At 52.4% G+C, this 16,805-nt stretch overlaps 1 protein-coding gene across 2 annotated transcripts; it reads right to left on the minus strand.

The window, feature by feature from the left end:
* Nucleotides 1–485: 485 nt before the first annotated feature.
* On the minus strand, nt 486–15,560 carry DEPDC1 (DEP domain containing 1). Of its 2 annotated transcripts, XM_054165000.1 has the most exons (12): nt 15,513–15,560; nt 13,598–13,863; nt 12,544–12,694; nt 11,810–11,928; nt 10,852–10,982; nt 10,525–10,572; nt 8,854–8,994; nt 7,542–8,390; nt 6,091–6,263; nt 4,231–4,407; nt 3,417–3,602; nt 486–626 (listed from the first exon to the last, which is right to left on the minus strand). In XM_054165000.1, the coding sequence occupies exons 1-12, from the start codon at nt 15,558–15,560 to the stop codon at nt 486–488; spliced, it is 2,430 nt and encodes an 809-aa protein (XP_054020975.1). The 2 variants fall into 2 exon arrangements, with proteins under 2 accessions (XP_054020975.1, XP_054020976.1); XM_054165001.1 differs by lacking the exon at nt 7,542–8,390.
* Between the last annotated feature and the right edge of the window lie 1,245 nt (nt 15,561–16,805).

Raw genomic sequence — 16,805 nt, forward strand, 5'->3', positions numbered from 1 at the left:
GCAACTCTTTAAATTAATCCTTACCTCAAAGACTCTGTTTAAGGACAAACACATGAAGAAGGCACTTAAGTGAAACAGACACACAGCATGGCAAAGTGACACCCAGGGAGAAGAAATGGCAGAGGTTCCCGAAACAACCACCACCTCCAGTAACAGCCATGGGATTAGTGTCCCACAGAACACACAAGCTCTGTTTTGGGTTAAGGACAGCTTTGTGTTTAGCTTCACTTGTACTGGGGAGAATGGGCTGGAACAATTTGTAAACTGAGGAAGATTTCTCTTTCAGTCCAAAAGTTCCCTGCAAGACACAGACACACACACAAAACATAACAGAGTGAACTGGGCACCTTGACACAATGCCCCTGTAAACATTGCTTCCTTCTCCCCTCAAAGCCACCAGCACATCTGTTGGGAGTGCACTTTGGTAACTGATTTGTTCCTCCAGCAAAGAGCTGAGCAGCTGCAGTGAGGGGAAGTTGGTGAAGTTAATATCTGAGGCTACGAAATCTTGGTCTCCTCAGGCTGAGCATGGGGGGCTTGATGGTGGGTTTGTTCTCCAGGAGCATGGCTTCATTTTCAGTGGCAGGAAACCTGTTCTGGTAGATGAGGGGGTATTCCTTCTGGAACTGCAAAGAGAAAAGCAGAACAGAGAAAGCATCAGACCCCACCAAAAGCTCTGGCTGGGCCCAGCTGGAGCAGCAACCTCTTGGTAAGGATGGATCCTGGCTTGGCTCAGCACTGGGGTCCCAGCAGGACTGGGGAAGTGATTGCCCCTGGCTTGGCTCAGCACTGGGGTCCCAGCAGGACTGGGGAAGTGACTGCCCCTGGCTTGGCTCAGCACTGGGGTCCCAGCAGGACTGGGGAAGTGATTGCCCCTGGCTTGGCTCAGCACTGGGGTGGCCAGCAGGACTGGGGAAGTGATTGCCCCTGGCTTGGCTCAGCACTGGGGTGGCCAGCAGGACTGGGGAAGTGATTGCCCCTGGCTTGGCTCAGCACTGGGGTGGCCAGCAGGACTGGGGAAGTGACTGCCCCTGGCTTGGCTCAGCACTGGGGTGGCCAGCAGGACTGGGGAAGTGACTGCCCCTGGCTTGGCTCAGCACTGGGGTGGCCAGCAGGACTGGGAAAGTGATTGCCCCTGGCTTGGCTCAGCACTGGGGTGGCCAGCAGGACTGGGGAAGTGACTGCCCCTGGCTTGGCTCAGCACTGGGGTGGCCAGCAGGACTGGGGAAGTGACTGCCCCTGGCTTGGCTCAGCACTGGGGTGGCCAGCAGGACTGGGGAAGTGACTGCCCCTGGCTTGGCTCAGCACTGGGGTGGCCAGCAGGACTGGGGAAGTGACTGCCCCTGGCTTGGCTCAGCACTGGGGTGGCCAGCAGGACTGGGGAAGTGACTGCCCCTGGCTTGGCTCAGCACTGGGGTGGCCAGCAGGACTGGGGAAGTGACTGCCCCACTGTACTGGGCACTGGGAAGGCTGCACCTTGAATCCTGGGTGCAGTGTTGGGCTTCTCACTCCAAGGAGGACATTGAGGGGCTGGAGTGGGTGCAGAGAAGGGCAAAGCTGGAGAAGGGTCTGGAGAACAGGGCTGGTGAGGAGCAGCTGAGGGAGCTCGGGGTGTTCAGCCTGGAGAAGAGGCTGAGGGGAACCCTCCTGGCTCTCTGCAGCTCCCTGGAAGGAGGTTGGAGGGATGGGACATCACCACCTCTCTGGCCTCACTTGTTCCTAGGGAGAAGAGCCAAGACCCACCTCACTCCAGACTCCACTCAGGGAGCTGTAGAGAGAAGCTCATGAGGGTCACACCATTACCAGGGACACCATCTGGGTTTTTTGCTATGGACATAAGTTGGCCCCAGCCCTCTGGGAAGTGTCACATACTTGGCTTGTCCCAGTTCAAAGCATCAAAGGTGAATAACCACTCCAAGCAGCTCTGAGTTCCCACACCACCAGCTGTGCCAGCACAAAGAGTGACACCATGCAGCTCTGGGGACTCTAAGAATGAGCTTTGCAACCATGCAGCCCTGAAGCTGCTTCTGGACTTAGGTCCAAGCTTCACTTCACCAAGCCCAGCAAGTTTTCACAACAGCCATGAGAAACCACTGTGGTAGGAGCTAGAGGAGGGCAACCAAAGCAACGTGCCTTGCTCTGCAAAGCTGCTTTTGCAGGGTCACAAGACTTGCTTAGGAGATTCTAGGACAAGCACAACAGTGTTGAAGCACTCTGACACCTGCCAAAGGCTTTTCCAAACCAGAAAAACCTCTCCAGCACTAAATCCTGACAGAGCTGAGCTTCAGCATTAGGCAAGATGTTAGCAGGCCAAGGTGCCTGAGAGCCTTGAGCAACACAAGTTACACAACACAAAGCTGAGTCCCCAGCCAAGTGTTTCAGAACTGGGAGCAGGGAGAACTTCCCAAAGCTCACTGCTTTGGCCACCTGTTGGTGTGAAGCTCACCTGCAGGGTTTGCATGGCAACTTCTACAGGCAGTGCTCCACCACAGCCCAGGCTATGGTCCTACCATGCTTCACTTAACAGAGCAGGACCCATTTGAGACTGGTTTCAAGCCACTGTTTGAAGACCCCTGCTGCCAAACAGAATGGTTTGTGTTGGAAGAGACCTTAGAGATCATTTCATTCCAACTCCCCTGCCATGGGCAGGAACACCTCCTGCTACAACAGGCTGCACAAGGCCTTATCCAGCCTGGCCTTGAACAGCTCCAGGCAGGGGGCAGCCACTGTCTTTAAAATCCCAAGCAATCAGAACACATTCAACAGGCTTTTTTGTTGTCACCAGGTCTGAAGGGACTGCCCCCCTGCAGTGCACACTGGTGAGGCCATATCTCACAGCCTGAGTTCAGTTTTGGGCTCCTCACTGCAGGAAGGACATTGAGGTGATGGAGCAGGTCCAGAGAAGGGCAATGAAACTGGTGAAGAGTCTGGAGGTCTGGTGTGGAGCAGCTGAGGGGACTGGGGTTGTTGAGCCTGGAGAAAAGGAGGCTGAGGGGAGACCTTCTGGCTCTACAGCTCTCTGAAAGGAGGTTGGAGCCAGGTGGGGGTTGGTCTCTTCTCCCAAGGAACAAGTGACAGGACAAAAGGAAGGGGCCTCAAGTTGCCCCAGGGGAGGTTTAGGTTGGACATGAGGAACAATTTCTTCTCCTTGAGGGTTGTCAAGGCCTGGCCCAGGCTGCCCAGGGCAGTGATGGAGTCCCCATCCCTGGAGGGGTTTGAAAGCTGTGGAGCTGTGATGCTGAGGGCCCTGGTTTAGCAGTGAGCTGGCAGTGCTGGGTTACCACTTGGCCTTGGTGATCCTGGAGGTCTTTCCCAACCATAATGGTTCTACAGAAGCACTTCTCTGCAGACTCTGCTCTGATGACCAAGATCCCTCACAAAGGCATTTCTGAGTGCACTACCCACCACACTTTTACCTGCTTCAGCTTTTTCTTCTTGTCTTTCACAGACAGGTTTTTATCTTTGAGGATGTTCTCCAGGAGCTCTGCCACTGCAGCTTGTGAGGTAGAAACCTTCTGTTCTTCAAACTCCTCAGGAGTTATTTGCTTGCAGTATGAATAGGTTGGCAATATGGCACAAATTTCTTCCTCTGGACATTTGCTCTGAAAGAAGAGTTGAAGGAGGTCTAATGATTAGATACTGGTCAGGCATTGGAACAGGCTGCCCAGGAGGTGGTGGAGTCCCCATCCCTGGAGGTCTTCAAGAATCATAGAATCAATATGCTTGGAAAAGACCTCTGAGATCATCAAGTCCAACCTCATGACTAACTAAACCAAGGCTCCAAGGGCCACATCCTATCCTTTTTTGAACACCTCCAGGGACAGGGACTCCACCACCTCCCTGGGCAGCACATCCCAAGGGCCAACCTCTCTTGCTGGGAAGAACTTTCTCCTCACCTCCAGCCTAAACTTCCCCTGGCACAGCTTGAGACTGTGTCCTCTTGTTCTGGTGCTGCCTGGGAGAAGAGACCTGGCTACAGCCTCCCTTCAGGGAGCTGGAGAGAGCAAGGTCTCCTCTGAGCCTCCTCTTCTCCAGGCAGAAGGAAATGTGTGGACATGGCACTGGGGGACGTGGTTTAGTGGCTGTGGCGGTGTTGGGTTGAGGGCTGGCCTGGATCTTAGTGGTCTCCCCCAACCCAACCAATTCTAGGATTCCATCAGCTAGGAGGCATCCAACACACACCCAAGTCTCCAGAGTGGCAGCACAAGTTGCAAGCCCAGCAGGACCAACCTGAGCCACCTTCATGTACTCGATGTGATCTCGCACCGCGACCTGCAGGTAAGTTGGGACCTGAAGTATGTGCTGCTGGTGGTCCATCAGGAAGGACAGCAGCCGTGTGGCAAGCAGCTCATCCAGCTCAGCCCCTGCTGCACCGCGCAGCACGCAGCCAGAGAAGGTCTGGATCATCTGCAAGGCATTGGAAGAGGAAGCATTTGCCTTTGTCCAGGCACAATAGCACAGGGAATTACTGTCAACTGGATGAGAATACATAGAATAAACCAGGTTGGAAGAGACCTTCAAGATCACCACGTCCAACCCATCACCAATCCAACACCGCCCAAACAACTAACCCACAGCACCAAGCACCCTGTCAAGTCTTCTCCTAAAAACCTCCAGTGATGGCGACTCCACCACCTCCCCAGGCAGCCCATTCCAATGTGCAATCACTCTTTCTGTATAGAACTTTTTTCTAACATCCAGCCTGAACCTCCCCTGGTGCAGCCTGAGACTGTGTCCTCTTGTTCTGGTACTGCTTGCCTGGGAGAAGAGACCAACATCTGTCTGTCTACAACCTCCCTTCAGGTAGTTGTAGAGAGTAATAAGGTCAGCCCTGAGCCTCCTCTTCTCCAGGCTAAGCAACCCCAGCTCCCTCAGCCTCTCCTCACAGGGCTGTGTTCCAAACCCCTCACCAACTTTGTTGCTCTTCTCTGGACTCGTTCCAGCAAGTCAACCTCCTTCCTAAACTGAGGGGCCCAGAACTGGACACAGTACTCGAGGTGCAGCCTAACCAGTGCAGTGTACAGGGGCAGAATGACCTCCCTGCTCCTGCTGGCCACACTGTTCCTGATGCAGGCCAGGATGCCATTGGCCCTCTTAGCTGCCTGGGCACACTGCAGGCTCATGTTCAGTCTACCGTTGACCAGCACCCCCAGGTCCCTCTCTGCCTGGCTGCTCTCAGCCACTCTGACCCCAGCCTGTAGCTCTGCATGGGGTTGCTGTGGCCAATGTGCAGAACCCGGCACTTGGATGTGTTCAATCTCATGCCGTTGGACTCTGCCCATCTGCCCAGCCTGTCGAGGTCCCTCTGCAGAGCCTCTCTGCCCTCCAGCAGATCAACTCCTGCCCCCAGCTTGGTGTCGTCAGCAAATTTACTGATGATGGACTCGATGCCCTCGTCCAGATCATCAATAAAGATGTTAAAGAGCATGGGGCCCAGCACTGCTCCCTGGGGCACACCACTGGTGCCTGGCTGCCAGCTGGATGTGGCACCATTCACTACCACTCTCTGGGCTCGGCCCTCCAGCCAGTTCCTAACCCATCGCAGTGTGGTCCCATCCAAGCCAAACTGGAGGGAGGGGTGGTGGCACTCTGTGGCACTCTGTGGGGCTGTGCTGCCACCCAGTGAGACATGGCCAGGCTAGAGCTGGGCAGAGTGAAACCCCAGCAAGTCCAATGAGGTCAAGGGGAGGGTTCTGCACCTGGGTGAGAATAACTCCCTTTAAGCACTGAAGGTCTCCCTGGAGCCTTCTTCTCTAGCCTGAACAACCCCAGCTCTCTCAGCCTGGCCTCACAGCAGAGGGCTTCCAGCCCTCCCAGCATTGGTGGTGTGTCCTCTAGCCCCACTCCAACAGGTCCCTGTCTCTGCTGTGCTGAGGACCCCAGAGCTGGCCCAGCACTGCAGGGGGGGTCCCAGCAGCATGGAGCCGAGGGGCAGAATCCCCTCCCCCGACTCGCAGGCCTTGCTCTTTCCCCCCTGCCGTTCATCACCACTTCAGTGCCCCGAGAGAAGCCCCCCAAGTGCAGAGCAGTGCTGGGGGCAGGGGGGGGAGGTGCTGAAGCAGCAGGAGGCTGCAGGGCAGGCTGGCTCACCAGAGAGCGGGTGCCCAGGGCGTCGTGCAGCCGGGGCATGTCCACGTTGCAGCTGAGCCGCGCCGCCATGCGCAGCAGCAGCTGCAGCCGCCGGCGGTTGGCTGGGGGCAGCAGCAGGCAGCAGATCTGCAGGGCTTCCACAGCAATCCTTTCCAAGTGAGGCTGCAGGAGGTCTGCAAGTGGAAGGAAAAAACCAAAGCTGGCATTCAGGTCTGAGCTGAGCTTTTCAGGGTATTTTACCTCAGTGCAAGAATGGGGTCGGTGGAAGGGACCTTAAAGATCATCCAAGTCTGGCCCCACTGCCACGGGCAGGGACACCTTCCACTGGAGCAGGTTGCTCAAGGCCTCATCCAACCTGGGGCCTTGGCACCTACCTGCCTGCAAGCTGAGGAGCACAGCTTCACCTAGGACTGACCCAGGAAACTGGCCAGCAGAGACATGGGGGTGTTGGGGGTGAGCCAGTGTGTGCCCAGGTGGTCACCAGTATCCTGGCTTGGATCAGCAATGGTGTGGCCAGCAGGACCAGGGCAGGGATTGTTCCCCTGCACCAGGCACTTGAGTACTAGGTTGTTTTGGGCCCCTCCAAGGACTTTGAGGTGCTGGAGCAGGTCCAGAGAAGGGCAAGAAGGCCTTCTAAAAAACCCCTCCCCAGCTTTCTTGTAGGCCCCATCTCTAGGCTCACCTACAGGGATCAGCTGTAACAAGGTAAGTAACATTCTGTGGCCTTCTCTGGGGGTGGCCATCTTCAGCTTGCTTCCTTCTGAACTGTACCACCAGGACAAGACCACAAGACAAGAATCACAGAATGATAGGGGTTGGAAGGGACCTCTGGAGATTTCCATCCCTGAAACCATTCCAGGTCATCTGGGGCTCTGAGCAACCTGCTCTAGTTGCAGATGTCCCTGCTGACTGCAGCAGGGGTTGGACTGGATGGATCTTTCAGGGTCCCTTCCAATCCAAACCAGTCCATGACACTGTGATTCCTTGATCACCCAGTCCAACCCAACACCCAAAGAAATGACACTCATGTTACTCCCAAGAAATACCTTTCAGAGACCAGAAAGTCTCCTCCAAAAAGGCAGATCTGTGCTAATTCATAGTCTTCAGAATGGTTTGGGTTGGAAGGGACCTTAAAGATCATCTAGTTCCAACCCCCTTACCTCACTCTCAGCTTCTAGGTCAGAATTACTTACCACTTACCTGAAGAGGAAGGTGAATGAAAAACAGATCAACTTTAAGAGTCCTAAGATACTACACTGCTACCATTTGTTAGCAGAGTTACAAAGGGGCTACCTTGAAAGTGTGCAATTTCTCAAGCAGGCTTTGTTATCGAGCCTCACAGGCTGTGTTATCTGCACAACAACACCCCTAGCAAGTGTCAAAGAGTAAGGAAGCAGAGATGAGTTAGTCAACACAAGGCCTCACAACATGCTTTAGATAAGCCACCTTACTTTGTGTGCCACTCAACATACAAGAGGAGTGAGGGAAAGAGTGCTCTGAGAGTTCTGTGGTACTTTTGGAGAGTCTTCTTTTGATGGTGACAGCAGAAACCTCCCTCCTGATGTCCACTGAAGTAGCCACGGAGGGATCTGGGTTTCCTTGCCCACAGAGGCGAGGTTTTGGCTTCAGTGTGATTTCAGCAACTGGCATATTAATGCTGGAGCAGCTTTTGGAGGTCCTCTTGCCAAGCAAGCTCAGAGACCTGCCTATTTGCTTTGCTCTGTGATGCTCATCCAACAGCTCTTTATCCTGCAGAGTTGAGGCAGATGCTCTCCTGACTCCAAGAGGCTGGTTTTGAGCTGTGTTATCAAAGCCAGGCTGCAGGCCACAGTTAGTGCTCTGCTCCTGCAGGAGTGATGGTTTTCCATCCCTTTGCCTGAGGGAATCAGAGTCTCCTTGACTTTGTACACTTGAAGTAGGATCTCCAATCCCTTCCAAAGAGTAACATCTTGTCCTAAATGGTCGAGGGGGATCTTGTTCATTCCTGAAAGCTGAAAGATTCTGACAGCTTCCTCCTATGAGATTCTCAGCACTCCCTGGAGCACACCTCACTTTGTGCTGCTGCAGTTCCTTGGCACATTGCTTTTGAGCACTGAACTCTCCTGAAGAAGGCTTCCTGAAAGCTTCATGGTCTGTCTTTCTTTTGTCAGGCTTTTTATGAAGCAGGCTGAGAAGAAGACACTCAGTTGACTTGAAAGAGTTCAATTGAAGAGGTTTTGAAGGTTGAGAGTCACATTTCTCATCCTGGACAGAGTGTTTTCCACTGCATCTATGTGGAATTGTGATGCAGCCACACATAACTATCAGAAAATGAAATAGAAGTTAAGATGCAAGTGGTATGAAACTGGACAAGTTCAGAAAGCAAGCTGCTAATTGAGGGGAAAAAGAACAGGTAAGACATTAAGTCACAGCTGACTGTTAGTAAAACCTCAGGGAAAAATTGCAGCTGAATCCAAAACCAAGGTGATTGCAACCACCATGCAAGAACAGAGGGAGTTACACACTGCAGCAGTGAGGAACAGAGAGCAACAAGCATATTTTTAGGCTATGGTTATAGCATATCATGGAGCTCAGAGCAGTGGTGAGACAGAACTGTGCTTCAATTAACATCCTAACACAGAGTGAGGGCAGCGATGCTTCCTCCTGAACAGGAAGAAGCTTCCTTCTGGAGCTGTCACACAGTTCAGGTGGGAGGCTCAAGCTGGGTTTTGAAGGACAGATTTGTTGCCCAGTTGCTTCAGCTCTGCACTGATTTCCACATACCTAAAACATTGACAAAGAGTTCATAGTACTCAAAAGTCAGCAGTGGCTCAGGGAGACTCAGGAAGTAATCAGCAACTGTCCTGAAGACATCTCGCTCAAAGCCACTGTAAGTTGGTTGGTTCAGGTCATTGTTTCTAGGCCCTAAAAAAAGGTGAAGAAAGAAAATTTACTCTCAAGTCCATTACTTAAAAAGTTAGGGGGGGGTGTTGTTATTTTGGTTTAAATCAGCCTCAGATTGTTCTTGTTAGAATGATTTTCACAGCCATCATGTCAGCAAGCAAGTGCAAAATGGAGGAACAAATCAATCACAGAACTGGTTTGGTTGGGAGAGACCTTTGAGGTCATTGAGTTCAATCCTTAACCCAGCACTGCCAGCTCACCACTAAACCACGGCCCTCAGCATCACAGCTCCACAGCTTTCAAACCCCTCCAGGGATGGGGACTCCACCACTGCCCTGGGCAGCCTGGGCCAGGCCTTGACAACCCTCAAGGGGAAGAAATTGTTCCTCATGTCCAACCTAAACCTCCCCTGGGGCAACTTGAGGCCCCTTCCTCTTGTGTTATCACTTGTCCCTTGGGATATGAGACCAACTTCCAGCAAACTCCTTTCAGGGAGTCATACAGAGCCAGAAGGTTGCCCTCAGCCTCCTTGTCTCCAATCTCAACAAGCCCAGTGGCCTCAGCTATCCTCACAAGACCTATGCTCTGGAGTGGAACTCTTCCTCCTGTTCTCCTAAGTTCAGTCACTGTAAGGCTGACTGCAGCAGCAGGCTTTTATCTCAACTCCTTTGCCAACTTTTGTTTCATTTCTTCTAAGCAAAGCAAAAAAACTCTGACTGGTTTTCTTTGAATTGGCCTCCCCAGTTTAACATGAAATGTAGGAACTGTTCTTGTCCAGCCTGCAGCCAGGAAGAAGTCCCTCTACTCCTGAACTGCAGAGGTTTGCTCAACCAGTCAAGTTTTCTCCCTGCCTGACTCTGCTTAGCTTTTTCCTGGCCTTGGAGAACGTGCCTCTGCTGAAAGCTTGCAGGCTTCAGTGCCCCTGCACCTTCCATAGACTCAAGTATCATGGACTGCTTGGGGTTGGAAAGCACCTTCCAAGGTCAGCCAGTCCAATCCCTCTGCAGTCAGCAGGGACAGCTGAAACTAGAGCAGGTTGCTCAGAGGCCCCAGAAAATCTGACTTGAAATGGTTCCAGGGATGGGGCAGCTCCCACCTCTCTGGGCAGCCAAAGCCAGGCTCTCACCACCCTCACTGCCAAACATTTCTCCCTTCTCTCCAGTCTGAACCTCCCTCTTTCAGTCTAAACCATTACCCCTTGTCCTGCCCTGCTCCAAAGAGAGGAGCCTCTCTTCTTCCACCAGTTTGATCTGTTCACATTGCTAGAAAAGAGGCAGCATCAGATGATGCAGCCCCAAACTCAGGATGATTAAGACTGCTAAGGGACTAATATCTTGATCACCTGAAGTACACCACCTTTAGCATGTGTGAATTCTTGTAGCCTACATTTCAGAGCAATAATTTGATCTGGTTTGCACTCAGTGCTTCTCAAGGCACTAAGATGATTTGAATTTCCTGTGAAACTTCACAGTTGGTCTTAAGGTGCAAATATAGTTAATTTTCAACTCAAAACTGCTTTTCTGGAACTTCAAAAGCTGTGGGGTGACTTACAGTAGGCAAGGCACTTCATAGCTGATAACACCCAGTGAGGGAGGTCTTCTGCAATAAAACAAGCACAGAATTTATCCAGAGCCTTCATGATGACTCAGATGAAAGAGAAGCTCAAGTTTAATACTAAAATAGTTCTATATCTATGTAATTTAAAAATGAAGGCAACAGTGACAACACCCTGGGGACAAAGAGAATGAATTGTACTGCAGTTAAGGGGTGGGGGGAGTGTAACAGAATACAAAATCTATTACTTTAGTTACTGTTTGTTGCTTGTGGTAATTGCACTACACTGAGTCTTCACTGAAAGCCAGACAAACCCAATCTTACCTGCTTTGTTCTGCAAGATGACAACACCATGCTTGCTTGTGTTGGTCATGTTGTATATGACATACTCAGGAATGATCTGGCTGGGCTGCAAAACTTCTTCCAAAGATGGGAGTCCTAAGATGGTTTGCAAACTGCAAGGAGAAGAGCTGCTGTCTAGAAGGTTTGCCAGTTGTGAACTAAAAGGAGGTTTTTCCATCCCAGCACCAGTTACTGGAGGAGACTGTTTGCTGTTGGAGAAACTCTCAGTTCCAGAAAGACAATGTCAGGACACTTTCAGTTGGAGGAGACCTCTGGAGATCCTCCAGTCCTAGCCCCTGCCAAGGCAGGTTCACCTAGAGCAGGTCACACAGGAACACAGCCAGGTGGGGTTTGAGTATCTGCAGACACAGGGACTCCATTACCTCTCTGGACAGCCTGGTCCAGGGCTCCCTCACCCTTACAGAAGTTCCTCCTCGTGTTTAGATGGAACTTCTTGTGTTCCAGTTGGGAGCCATTACCCTTTGTCCTGTCACTGGGCACCACTGAAAAGAGCCTGGCCTCATCCTCCTGACACCCACCCCTGAGGTATTGATCAGCACTGATGATTTCCCACCTCTCAGTCTGCAATTTTCCAGACTGAAAAGCACCAATTCTCAGTCTTCCCTCATCACAGAGATGTTCCAGTGGCCTCAGCATCTTTGTAGCCCTTTGCTGTACCCTCTCTAGCAAGTCCCTGTCCTTCTCAAACTGAGGAGCTCATAACTGAACTCAGTACTGCAGATGAGGCCTCAGCTGGGCAGAGCAGGGTGGGAGAAGAACCTCCCTCAACCTACTGGCCACCCTCTCCTGAATGCACCCCAGGAGACCATTTGCCTTCTTGGCCACAAGGGCACATTGCTGGGACAAAGAGCAAATGTCAGTGAAGAAAGAGCATGCCCAAGCACACCCCAGAAGGTGCTTGTGACAATGTTTTCCTTACTGTATGAGAATGACATTTCTCCAAGTTTCTTCCACGTATTCCTGGCTTATTTCATTCCTATGAAGCTTGCCTGCTTTCTTTTCCTCTGTTACACCTGGGCCTGGTTTTCCTATGTTCTCCTGCAAATGAGTGGTTGAGAGCAGAAGATGAGTAAGTCACTTCAGGGAACTCAAAATGAAGTAAAAGTTATCCTCAGAGCTATAAATCCTTCTGTAGAAAATCCAATTCCAAGCCATGATCCAGGGACTGACCTTAACAGAGCACCAAAATGAAACCAAACCCAGCTACAAACCAAAGGCAAATAACTTGTGCCTTTTACTTGTCCTAATGAATATTAAGTCTCAACAAAAACATACCCCAGAATCCCAGCATGGTGGGGATTGAAAAGGACCTCTGGAGATCATCCAGTCCAACCCCCCTGCTCCAGCAGGGCACCCACAGCAGCTTGCCCAGCAGCACAATGCCCAGCTGGCTTTGGAAGCTCTCCACACAAGGAGACTCCACAACCTCTCTGGGCAGCCTGCTCCAGGGCTTGAAAACCAAAGAATTTTCTCCTCCTGTTCAGATGGAACCTCCTGGGTTCCAGTTTGTGCCTGTTACCCCTTGTACTTTGCCTGGGCACCACAGAGAAGAGCATGGCCCCTTGCCCCCCATCATATAGATACAGAATGCCCCCCCATTTTGGCCAGGTCTCTGGAACTCAAATGATCTCCGAGAAATGAAGAAGTCCTTACCAGAGACTGCAGCAACTCATGTTTTTTGAAAGGTCTCCTGGACAAATGTGGCAGTTTCAGAAGTCTTTCCTTGTCTCTGGAGAAGTTTTCCAAGTCCTCTTTTGGTGGACATGAGCTTGGTAGAGGTTTGACTGGAGATGCTGAAGGAAATCTGTAATGAATAGGAATGATGTTCATAGATTCACAGAATGGTTTGAGTTAGAAGGGACCTTAAATATCACCCAGTTCCAACCCCCTGCCATGGGCAGGGACACCTTCCACCAGCCCAGGTTGCTCAAGGCCTTGTCCAACCTTGAACACCTCCAGGGAGGGGGCATCCATCACCTCCCTGGGCAACCTGTGCCAGTGTCTCACCACCCTGACTGGAAAGAATTCCTGATCTCCAGTTTAAATCTGCCCTCCTCAGGCTGAAAGCCATTCCACATTAAGTATATGTAGAATAGAGGAGAAATAGAAACCACTTCACCAAAACTCTAGCCTCAGACTCCACATCAGTGTGATTCCAGAAGATTCTGATGGGCTTCAGGAAAACAAGAAGAGACCTGCTGGGATTTTCTCTGTAGAACACTGTTCATCTTGCTATGAATTGACTCTGGGCTGCTTTTCTTGATTATAAATCAGGTTTGGGCTACTTGTCTTGATTCCAAAGTCAAGCTGAAGATGGTCAGGATTTATATACACCACTGAGAGCAGAATTTGAGAAGTAAGGGCCACTAATATCTTTAATTAAAGAACTTAGCAAAGACTGCTTCTCTTAGGTGTCCTGCAGAACATCCAAGAGCAGCAAACTCAGGAGTGCTGGTGGCACAGCATGGAGCTACTACAACCAACTCTCCTTGGCTCCTCTCCAAAGCACACATGGCAGTGAAAAACCTGGCTGGAGAAAAGCATGCAGGGAGCACTCAGCACAGAGGATGTGTGGTCTAAGCTGCAATTCAGAGTGAAGTCAAAGGGTGAGTGGAGTGAAATGGTGCTAATAATTAAGTTTGGGCACAATGGCTCTACCCAAAGTAGGACATTTTTGAGCTCTGTGAACTCCTCAGCATTTCAGTACCTGTAAAGTGCACTGTTGTCATCTAAATTTTCAGCTCCCCACCTCCCTTTTATATCTTCAATGACATGATTCTTGAGAAACTTTCTTAGTAACTGAACAGTCTGCTGCCTGGTCACTTCAGGACCAAAGTTACTGTTGTTCCTTAGCACTTCATGGAGCCAGTCCACAGCTTCTGAGGCAGTGAAGCAGCTTCCATGCTTCTTGAAGTGTTGCCTGTGTTTCCTCAAGGGCATCCCTGCTCGGAAGTATCTTGTAATTTCATTCCACTGCAAGGGAAACAAAAGAGCAAAGAACTTCAGGTGAAGGCCTGAAGGTGATCAGTGAAAGCATCAATCAAAACAATGTTACATGACTGAGCTTATCAATGAAATCCCAATGCTTTCACAGGATGCACCTGGTTGGAAGGGACCCTCAAAAGTCATTTTGGCCAACCCCTTAGCTGCAGTCAGCAGGGACATCAACTAGGTCAGGTTGCTCAGGGTCCCATCAAGTTTCAACTTGAATGTCTCCACATCTCTGGGCAACCTGTTCCAGTTTTTCACCACTCTCGTTGTGGAGAGCTTCCTCCTGATGGCCACCCTAAATCTCCCCTGCTCCAGTTTCAAACCCTGCCTATTGCCCCTTCTCCTATCACCACAGGCACTTCTAAACAGTCCCCTTCAGGTACTGGAAGGCTGCTCTAAGGTCTCCCCGTAGCCTTCTCTTTTCCAAGGTGAACAGCCTCAACTCTCTGTCCCTACAGGGGAGGTGCTCCAGGCCCTTGGATCATCTTTCTGGCCTCTTCTGGACCTGCTCCACCAGGTCTAGGCTCTTCTTGTGTTGGGGGCCACAGAGCTGGACTCAGGACTCCAGGTGAGGTCTCACCAGAGCAGAATAAGAGAATCACCTCTCTCTGTTTGCCACTTTCATCTCATTCCTCTGTAACTGAAAATGAGATTAGAGTTTCACATTCACAAGCTCTATTGACCCTCCTTGCCCACACCCAGCATTTTTATCAGCTCAGTTTCCTGAAGGCACTGCCAAATCAAAGCCCTCAAGCTTGGTGCAGCTCCCAGCCATGAGATGAAGCCAGCTGCCAAAAGCACAGGAACATCAGTTCTAAAGGATTTTCTTACATTGCAGAGCAGGAAAAAAGTCTTTCCTGCAAGAGTGGTCAGGCACTGGAACAGGCTACCCGGGGAGGCGGTGGAGTGACCATGCCCGGAGGTGTTAAACCGTGTGGCCGTGGCACTTGGGGACATGGTTTGGTGGTCACAGCGGTGTTGGGTTGACGGTTGGACTCAACGGATCTCAGAGGGCTTTTCCAACCAAAACAACCCTAGGATTCCCTTCCTGTGTAACACAATTACACAGCACACTACCGAGCAGGCTGCTTCTAGTAAGGCATTGATCAGTTTTCTAAGAGCAAGGCAGTGCCACCACCACTCGCTCTTCCTACAGGGTATTTTGTGTTGCCTGAGCAGAATTTTCTTCTCCTCCGGCTCAGCTGGCACCTCCTGGGCCCCAGTTTGTGCCACTGCCCCCTGTGCTGTCACCGGGCACCACGGCAAAGAGACAGGGGCCAGGACTGTAGATACTGACCAGCACTGCTCTCAGGCTGCTCTTCTCCAGGCTCAAGAGCCCCAGGGCTTTCAGCCTGGGGTCCAGACCCCTCCTCTCCCACCGCCCCCCCGCTGCGCTCAGACAGCAGCGATCGCGGCCGCTGGGGAAGCTCAGGGGCCACGCAGCGCTGCGGGCACCACGGGGGCACACGACGGTTGACATTAACTTACGTTCTGCCCTGAGGCACAGACCCAGCATAACGAGAAGGCCCAGGCACCGCGGGAGCACCGGCTGTTCCTGCTCCCACCCCACAAACCCACCCGAAGACCACCCAAAACCCAGCCGCCAGGCAGCCGCAGCCCGCCATCCTCACCAGCTTGGTGGCTCGGTAGGGCCCGGGGGCTGCCGGCCGCCCCTCCATATCCCTCAGCGGTGCCCCGCCGGGGCGGGCAGGGAACCGAGGGAGCCCTCCCGGCAGCTCCGCCCCGCGCAGCGCAACGGCCGCGGCCCCGCGGTTTAAATTCGCTGCGCGAGCAACCCCTGAGAGCGGATTGGGCGAGCGGTGGGCACGTGATGCTTGGCGTCAGGGGAGGCGGCGGCGGGCGGGCGCCTGAGGGGAGAAGGGCGGGGAGCGGCGGGCGGGGACGGGCGGCGCGGCGGCTGCTTGTGCCGCGGGAAGAGGAGAGTTGTTGTTTCTTAAGGAGGCGTAGAGCTGTGGGCCAGTGGGTGGGTTTTGTTTGCCGTACTTGGCTTTATTTGCTCTATGCAGAGCAGCCCAACGCCTCTCTCGAGAAGCATGTTGATGCCAGGGCTTTGGTTTCTTCAGAGCCTTCTCCAAGTTGAACACCCGCAACTCTCAGCCTGGCCTCCTGGCAGAGGCCTCCCAGCCCTCCTGCCATTGCAATGGCCTCGGCTGGCACTGCTCCAACAGGCCCATTTCTCTGCTGAGGACTCCAGAGCTGGCAGGGAGTCAGCAGAATAGAGCAGAGGGGCAGAACCCCCTCCCTCCACCTGCTGTCGGGGATCAGCCCAGGGCACGGCTGGCTCTGGGCTGGCAGCTCACAGTGCTGGCTCATGTCCAGCTTTTCACCCACCAGCACCCCTCCCAGCCCTCCATCCCCAACCTAGTTTGATAGCAGGGTTGCCCTGATCCGTGTACAGGACCTTGAACCTGGCTTTATTGAACCTCATGAGGTTCATACGTTCCCACCTCTCCAGCTTGTCCAGGTCCCATCTGGATGGCCCCCATCATAGTCAGCCAGGTTGGAAAAGACCTCAGAGATCATCAAGTCCAACTTACGACCTAATCCCTAACACCCCCTGACAACTAAACCATGGCTCCAAGTGCCACATCCAAGCCTTTCTTGAACACCTCCAGCGATGGTGACTCCACCACCTCCCGGGGCAGCACATCCCAAGGGCCAATCTCTCTTGCTGGGAAGAATTTCTTCCTAACACCCAGCCTAACCCTCCCCTGGCACAGCTTGAGACTGTGTCCTCTTGTTCTGGTGCTGCCTGCCTGGGAGAAGAGACCAACCCCCAGCTGGCTCCAACCTCCCTTCAGGGAGTTGGAGAGCGCAAGAAGGTCTCCCCTGAGCCTCCTCCAGGCTATTTTCACCTTGTACAGAGCTGCAAGATGAACCCGCTGGCAGTTTTGTTCTGCAGC

The sequence above is a fragment of the Dryobates pubescens genome, chromosome 11 (assembly GCF_014839835.1).
Source record: "Dryobates pubescens isolate bDryPub1 chromosome 11, bDryPub1.pri, whole genome shotgun sequence".
Lineage (NCBI taxonomy): Eukaryota > Metazoa > Chordata > Aves > Piciformes > Picidae > Dryobates > Dryobates pubescens.

What these genes read in the sequence shown, in the direction of transcription:
- DEPDC1 (XM_054165000.1), bottom strand. Translation starts at nt 15,560, where the DNA reads ATGGAGGGGCGGCCGGCAGCCCCCGGGCCCTACCGAGCCACCAAGCTG. An exon ending in AGAAATGTCATTCTCATACA is followed by an intron (nt 10,983 to 11,809) that starts GTAAGGAAAACA and finishes TTCTCCTTGCAG; the next exon opens with TTTGCAAACCATCTTAGGAC. An exon ending in ACTCTTTGTCAATGTTTTAG is followed by an intron (nt 8,391 to 8,853) that starts GTATGTGGAAAT and finishes ATTTTCTGATAG; the next exon opens with TTATGTGTGGCTGCATCACA.